This window comes from Syzygium oleosum, unplaced genomic scaffold, assembly GCF_021117445.2.
Source record: "Syzygium oleosum isolate NSW1041296 unplaced genomic scaffold, Sole_v2.1 Sole_v2.03, whole genome shotgun sequence".
Lineage (NCBI taxonomy): Eukaryota > Viridiplantae > Streptophyta > Magnoliopsida > Myrtales > Myrtaceae > Syzygium > Syzygium oleosum.
In genome coordinates this window covers 6956301-6963665 of record NW_026607487.1, presented here as the reverse complement: position 1 = coordinate 6963665, position 7365 = coordinate 6956301, and the positions used below count along the sequence as shown (strand labels likewise).

The window sequence follows — 7365 nt, the reverse complement described above, 5'->3', positions numbered from 1 at the left end:
GGTTGTAGAGTTAGCTATTATCATATGACCCAGCGAGACGTAAATGATAATGATGTGTTCGTTGGCAAGTGGTTGTCACGCCACTTCACAAGGTTGAATTTTAGCAGAGAAAAAAGTAATGCCATCTCTTTGGCTCAAGAAGTTTGCCAAAAAATTCATCTAGTACTGGCTCGAGATTTATCGATGTGATTTGGAGGATCTATGTCGTCGAGATACTTTGATTTCTGAGCGTAATCATCTCAATTATAAGTCTGGACCACCCTCTCGGATAACCAAGAAAATGAAAGAACAATTTAAAAAATAAACTGCATTATCACTGTGATAGCTTCACAATGTCTCTCTGCTGAAGTTCAACCGTCCACTATAAAGTTCACATCACGCTGTTGATAGCATCACATGATGCTCTGGTGAGTCTAGTTTTGTTGCATTGCTGAAGTAGTTTCTCTCTCTCTGTCACTATAAGTTTCCGTGAAGCAAGAGCCGAGTACGCTGATACTCTCTGTAGCAGAAATGCACACTATGGACATCCTTGTTAAACTTCTAGAGATCCTTTTCCTCGAGTTCGGTCGATCTTGAATTTCTGAATCTCTTTGTTCTCTGATACATACACTCTAAACTTTCGATCAGGCATTACTGATTGTCTTAGTGTCAGTCCTGATCTAAGTGCATGATTTCCTCTGTTTTCTTGTATCAAACCACATTTTGTGCCTACAAGCAGTTTATTAGTGGTGACCAAATATACCTCAATCCTTCTAAAGTTTCGACCCTCTTCCTTGGTTACTGATTTGGCACCATCGTGCTTCTGAGAAGAGTTCACTTCCGCAGATTTCAAGGTAAACCCAGTTTTGTATTAAGGCATGAACCACCCTGGTAGCTTTTCATACAAGTTCTCATGCAAACAGCTGATTTTCTTGTTACTGAAAGAGATCAACACCTTCTTGTCCATCAGTTGTGGCCAATATGGCTGAGGAAAGCAGCATGGATTCTGAAGCGAAGATCCCACAGGCTGCTGTGCCAACAAGCTATGCACTAGAGGTGATTTCAGAGGGAGTGCCACCGCAGCAAAACGGCAGTCTGGAAGATGCCAAAAGGCGCGCCAGGAAACAGGAACGTGCCTTGACAGTGCCATATCACAAGCTTTTCTCATTCGCGGATTCCACCGATTACCTATTAATGTCAGTTGGGACAATCAGCTCCGCTGGAAATGGGGTCACTATGCCTCTCATGACACTACTCTTTGGATGGCTCGTCGATTCTTTTGGAAAAAGTGCGAACCACAAACTCGTATTGCATGGTGTTTCCGAGGTACTCTATTGTAGGGTTTGTACTTATGGAGCGAATTCTTTCCCTCGGTGTCTGGATTGTAAAGCTCAATGTTGTGATGAATTGCAATTTTTCCTTGGCGTCTAGTTTATCTATGTAAAGTTTAGTTGGAGGTTCATTTTGAAGAAACTGTTATAATGCATTTCGTTTTACCAAGAAAAGCTCTCATTGTTTTCTCGTGTTAACGTTTTGCTATAGCTCAGTGATCTTGATGAGATTGACTTAAGGTCTAAATTCTCAGGTGTGTCTGAAGTTCATTTACTTGGCTCTGGGGTCGGGTGTGGCATCTTTTTTGCGTAAGTGCATTGGGCTGCTTGCATCAGTGAACCTTAACAAATGCTTTTTTAAGAATTATATGATGCTTAACTGCACGAGCCTTCGCTTTTTCTTGTCATTGTTAGAATTTGCCTGCTGGATGGTAACTGGAGAGAGACAGGCTGCACGGATACGAAGCTTATACCTTAAAACCATTTTGAGGCAAGACATTGGCTTCTTCGATGAAGAAATTAACACCGGCGAAATAATCGGACGGATGTCTGGCGACACCATTCTGATTCAAGATGCCATGGGTGAGAAGGTAATTATGTAGCAGAACAAGTCAAACATCGTCGGCTTGTTCTTGTTCTCCCTTTCCTTGGCAAATTCACCTATAAATGCCTTGAACAGTCTGGTTTTGGAATTGACAGTGTCCCCTTAATTCTTGATGCACTTTGCTTCAGGTTGGAAAGTTTATACAGCTGATCGCGACATTCATAGCAGGTTTTGTCATAGCTTTTGCCAAGGGATGGCTACTTACCGTAGTCATGTTGTCTTCAATCCCACCCCTCGTCATCTCTGGTGCGATTATGACCATCATCATATCTAAACTGGCTGCAAGTGGACAAGCAGCTTATTCAGTTGCAGCAACCGTGGTAGAACAGACAATCGGGTCGATAAGAACTGTAAGTCAAATCGTGTAGGGTAGGACTATCCTTCTTTTCGATTTGCTTGCTATGACTATAATTGATTTATGTCCCAATATGGCAATACCTCTACAGGTTGCATCATTTACTGGAGAGAAGCTCGCTATAGCCAGATATAACAAATCACTGACTAAGGCTTATAAGTCGGGTGTGCAAGAGGGTTTAGCCACGGGGTTTGGTTTTGGGGTGGCTACGTTCATAATGCTTTGCACATACGCCTTGGCTCTCTGGTTTGGGGCGAAAATGGTACTCGAGAAAGGATACTCGGGAGGAGCTGTCTTGAACATCGTTTTTGCAGTGCTGACCGGGTCCCTGTATGCAATTGCTTCTTTTCCCTGGAATATTGAATGTGATTCGGCAAATTGTTCATCCCAGATAGATTGATTTGTTTAGGCTTTACTTCTCAGGTCTTTGGGTCAGGCATCTCCATACCTCAGTGCATTTGCCGCCGGACAAGCTGCTGCATTTCGGATGTTTGAAGCTATCGAAAGAAAGCCGCCGATAGATTCATATGACACCAACGGAAGTATGTTGGAAGATATCCGGGGGGACATCGAGTTGAGGGACGTGTACTTTAGTTACCCCGCGAGGCTTGAGGAACAAGTATTGAACGGGTTTTCTATCTCAATAGCATACGGTACTAATGCAGCATTTGTTGGGGAAAGCGGGAGCGGAAAATCGACGGTCATAAGTTTGATCGAGAGGTTTTACGACCCTCAAGCCGGTGAAGTGCTCATTGATGGGATCAATCTGAAAGAGTTCCAGTTGAAATGGATTAGGCAGAAGATTGGCCTTGTGAGCCAAGAGCCTGTATTGTTCACTTCAAGCATTCGAGACAACATTTCTTATGGAAAGGACGGCGCGACCGATGAAGAAATTTGGGCTTCTGCCAAACTTGCCAACGCTGCTAAATTCATCGAGAAACTACCCCAGGTTCATGGCTCATTTTCTTTGATTAGGATGATTTGCTTCTCCTACTTCTTCTCACAAGATGGCACTAGTCTGTTAAACCTTGACATTTCAAGCTCTTGCTGTTCAGGGGCTAGATACAATGGCTGGTGAGCACGGAACTCAACTATCCGGGGGTCAAAAGCAGAGAATTGCAATCGCCAGAGCGATTCTCAAAGACCCGAGAATTTTACTCCTCGATGAAGCCACGAGCGCCCTCGATGCAGAATCTGAGAGGATCGTGCAAGAGGCCCTGGACAGGATCATGGTCAACAGAACAACCATCATTGTGGCTCATCGCTTAAGTACAGTGAGGAATGCCAATGTGATTGCCGTGATTCGTCGAGGAAGGATCGTTGAGAAGGGTTAGAGTTTCTGATCATTTTAAAGTCTTATGAATTATATCTTACCTGAGACGTCTGAAAACATTACTTCTAGCATAACCATTTCAATCATCAAAGCCTTGATATGCTGCTATCCAAGTATTAACCACCTATTCAGGACTGCATTGTAACTATTTTTTTAATGGTCAGGTCCACATTCCGAGCTTATCAAGGAACCTGATGGAGCGTATTCACAGCTTATACGGTTACAAGAAGTCAACAACGGACAATGTCCACCGCCCGATCAAGACAGGTCAGAACTAATAGTGAACTCGGGAAGACATTCGAGCCGGCGCATATCCTTCATCCGATCCATGAGTCAGGGGTCATCTGGCATTGAAAACAGTTCCCGCCACTCATTTTCTGTGTTTGGCGTGCCAACCGGGATAGGCCCTGAGGACACAGTGCCAGCTGATTCCAGCTCTCCTCCTTCAGAAGCACTTCCAGACGTTCCATTGTATCGCCTGGCTCAGCTGAACAAGCCGGAGATTCCTGTCTTACTTCTAGGCACTATAGCCGCCATAGCCGCTGGGTTGATAATGCCAATTTTCGGGGTTTTGCTGTCATACATAATCAAAACCTTCTATGAGCCGCCTCATAAACTCCGTGAAGATTCGCAGTTTTGGGCATTGATGTTTGTCGTTCTTGCACTTGTGTCTCTGCTGGTGCAACCATTGAAGTCCTACTTCTTTGCGGTCGCCGGCAGTAAATTGATTCAGCGGGTCCGATCCATGTGCTTCGAGAAAGTGGTTTACATGGAAATAAGTTGGTTTGACAGAGGCGAAAACTCTAGCGGTGCAATAGGCGCGAGACTTTCTTCAGATGCTGCTTCTTTCCGCGGTTTAGTGGGAGATGCTCTGAGTTTGCTCGTTCAGAACATTGCCACGACCATTGCTGGCTTAGCTATTGCTTTCGAGGCGAACTGGCAACTGGCCCTTGTAGTCCTCGCATCGCTGCCCGTGATGGTGGCAAATGGTTTTGTCCAAGCGAAGTTCCTGCAAGGATTTAGCGCTGATGCAAAGGTTTGACCAATCGTCCCTACTTTATACAACTTGTACATGATCTGAGACCCGTTTTGCGACTACCTACAAAACGTTTTAATTGGTCCCTTGTAGTAAATAACAAAATCGAAATTGGTTACAGAAACTGTACGAGGAAGCGAGTGAAGTTGTGGCTGATGCGGTGGGAAGCATTAGGACAGTGGCTTCATTCTGTGCAGAAGATAGGGTGATGGAGCTGTACAAACAGAAATGTCGTGGCCCGATTAGAACAGGAATAAAGCAGGGCCTGATAAGCGGGATCGGGTTCGGGACATCATTCTTCTTGTTGTATTCTGTGTATGCCGTCAGTTTCTATGCCGGAGCACGACTTGTTGAAGATGGAAAGACAACACCAGCCGCCGTTTTTCGTGTACTCCGTCCTCTCCCTAAGATCACTCCGATTACCTACATGATTTGACAGTTGAGGCCATAACTAGGTCCATGCTAATGTGGATATTCTTGTACCAGGTTTTCCTCGCTCTTCTTACGTCGGCGTGGTCGGTGTCTCAATCCACTTCCCTCGTCCCCGATTCTAGTAAAGCGAAGAGTTCTGCAGCTTCCGTATTTGCCATCCTCGACCAAGAACCGAAAATCGATGCGAGCAGCAATTCCGGAACATCACTCGAAAATGTCAAGGGAGAGATTCACTTCGAACACGTCAGCTTCAGATATCCCGCTAGACCCGACATGGAAATATTCCGAGATCTTTGCTTGGCAATCAAATCGGGAAAGGTATGACACATTTTAGGCTTCGAAGTGCTCCCACGTGATTATGTTAACAGCTCTATAGTGTAGCATCTAACAAGGAATACACCGAACATGCTAACGTCAGACAGTTGCGCTGGTCGGGGAAAGCGGCAGCGGGAAGTCCACTGTGATCTCACTGTTGCAGAGATTCTACAGTCCAGATTCAGGACACATCACATTGGACGGGACAGACATAAGGAAACTGCAGCTGAAGTGGCTGAGACAGCAGATGGGCCTGGTGAGCCAGGAGCCTGCGCTGTTCAACGACACGATCCGAGCAAACATTGCCTATGGAAAAGAAGGAAACGCGACTGAAGCGGAGATTGTCGCTGCAGCTGAAACCGCAAATGCTCACAATTTCATCAGCAGCCTACAAAATGTAAGACTCCTATTGCCATTCATGTCTTGAGCGTGTACCTGTCTAGGACTAAAAGTTACTTGTGAAAAAGGAATCATATTTTCTTTTCCAATCCACCAGAAGAGTCCGAAAATTGACAAGATCACATATTTCTATTGGGTGATGAATAACTAGGCGATCTTAGGTCGGCCGCGTCGTGAAGTCGTTCTGTGATTGACTTGTAGAACGATTTTCCCCAATGAAACATTAATAGAATTGCTTCCAACAGTGTGGGAACGGAACTATCAGTCCAAATGAGTAATGGTAAATCACTGAAATAGAGTTTATGCCCTGCAGGGTTATGATACAATGGTCGGCGAGCGTGGTGTGCAGCTCTCAGGCGGACAGAAGCAACGGGTGGCGATCGCGAGGGCCATAGTGAAGGCCCCGAAGATCCTGCTCCTCGACGAGGCCACGAGCGCCCTCGATGCCGAGTCCGAGCGGGTCGTGCAGGATGCGCTGGACAGGGCCGTGGCGAACCGGACCACGGTGGTGGTGGCGCACCGGCTGTCCACGATCAAAGGGGCGGACCTGATAGCGGTGGTGAAGAACGGGGTGATTGCGGAGAAAGGGAAGCATGAGACCTTGATCAACATTGAGGATGGTATCTATGCTTCCCTGGTGGCCATGCATTCCGGCACATCATCCTAGTGAAACTTATGTAAATTTTGGTCGAAGTGTTTGTCTGTTTTCTGGGGGTTAGTTCCTAAATATGGTTTTGGTACGATTGTATATGTACTTAAGAGGGTCTACCTCTTTCTTGATTGAGAAGCCTGGACTGAACAATAATGGACACTTTAAAAATTTTCGATGAATGATCGATATTTATTCTTTTCGAGTCTGATTGGTTTAGCATTTGAAAGCTGCTTTGGGGGTCTAGTCTCTTAAGCAAATGCAAAGTTGTTTGGCAAGCTTTGAGGATATGCAATTGCATCTCCAAAGCTTTCCAAGTACCTTTGGCTGCTGACCAAAAAAAAAAAAAAAGTACCTTTGGCTGAATGAAGCTCATAAGGAGCTTTGGCAAGTTGTATTTTCGAAATGCAATCGGGCACTATTCATCGTCACTGTTCATTCTCTTCTCGAGCCGCTGGTCTGGCAGCCGGCGACCGCCGCCTGGGGATCGCGCGACCCTAGGCGGCGATCGCCAGGGTCGCGCGACCTCAGGCGGCGGTCGCCGGGGTGCTAGCCCTCAGGTGGCGGTTGTCGGCCGCCAGACCAGCTGCTCGGGAAGAGGATGAACAGTGACGATGAATAGTACCCGATTGCATTTCGAAAATGCAACTTGCCAAGGCTCCGCCGCCTAGGGGTCGCACGACCCCGGGCGGCAGTCGCCTGAGGTCGCGCGACCTTAGGCCGCCTCGCTTGAGGTCAGGCGAGGCTAGTCGACGACCAGATCTGGTCGTCGACGATTGGCCGGCTAACAGATTTGGCCGGCGGTGGTGGTCGGTGGCCAGCTTCTTTTTTTTTTTTTTAAATATCAGCAAAAGTCTTTTACAAATAATTCTTACCAAACAGTATTTAGGCCAAAGTTGCTTTCAAATGTAATTTTAAAATACACATTACCA

The 7365-nt window shown here is 46.1% G+C and overlaps 1 protein-coding gene across 2 annotated transcripts; it reads left to right on the top strand.

The window, feature by feature from the left end:
• The first annotated feature begins 320 nt into the window (after positions 1-320).
• LOC115687462 (ABC transporter B family member 11-like) lies at positions 321-6629 on the top strand. Of its 2 annotated transcripts, none has more exons than XM_030613045.2 (13): positions 321-407; positions 950-1305; positions 1565-1619; positions 1725-1900; positions 2043-2264; positions 2361-2599; positions 2693-3218; positions 3325-3598; positions 3767-4638; positions 4760-5026; positions 5125-5388; positions 5489-5782; positions 6098-6629. In XM_030613045.2, the coding sequence occupies exons 2-13, from the start codon at positions 961-963 to the stop codon at positions 6449-6451; spliced, it is 3888 nt and encodes a 1295-aa protein (XP_030468905.2). In that variant the 5' UTR covers positions 321-407; positions 950-960; the 3' UTR covers positions 6452-6629. The 2 variants fall into 2 exon arrangements, with proteins under 2 accessions (XP_030468905.2, XP_056165457.1); XM_056309482.1 differs by lacking the exon at positions 321-407 and adding an exon at positions 458-833.
• The last annotated feature ends 736 nt before the right edge of the window (positions 6630-7365 follow it).

Excerpts from the sequence above, each read along its gene's own strand:
- LOC115687462 (XM_030613045.2), top strand. The coding sequence starts at position 961 with ATGGCTGAGGAAAGCAGCATGGATTCTGAAGCGAAGATCCCACAGGCT. Across the intron at positions 1,306-1,564 it reads TATTGCATGGTGTTTCCGAG|GTGTGTCTGAAGTTCATTTA; the intron begins GTACTCTATTGT and ends CTAAATTCTCAG. Across the intron at positions 5,027-5,124 it reads CACCAGCCGCCGTTTTTCGT|GTTTTCCTCGCTCTTCTTAC; the intron begins GTACTCCGTCCT and ends TTCTTGTACCAG.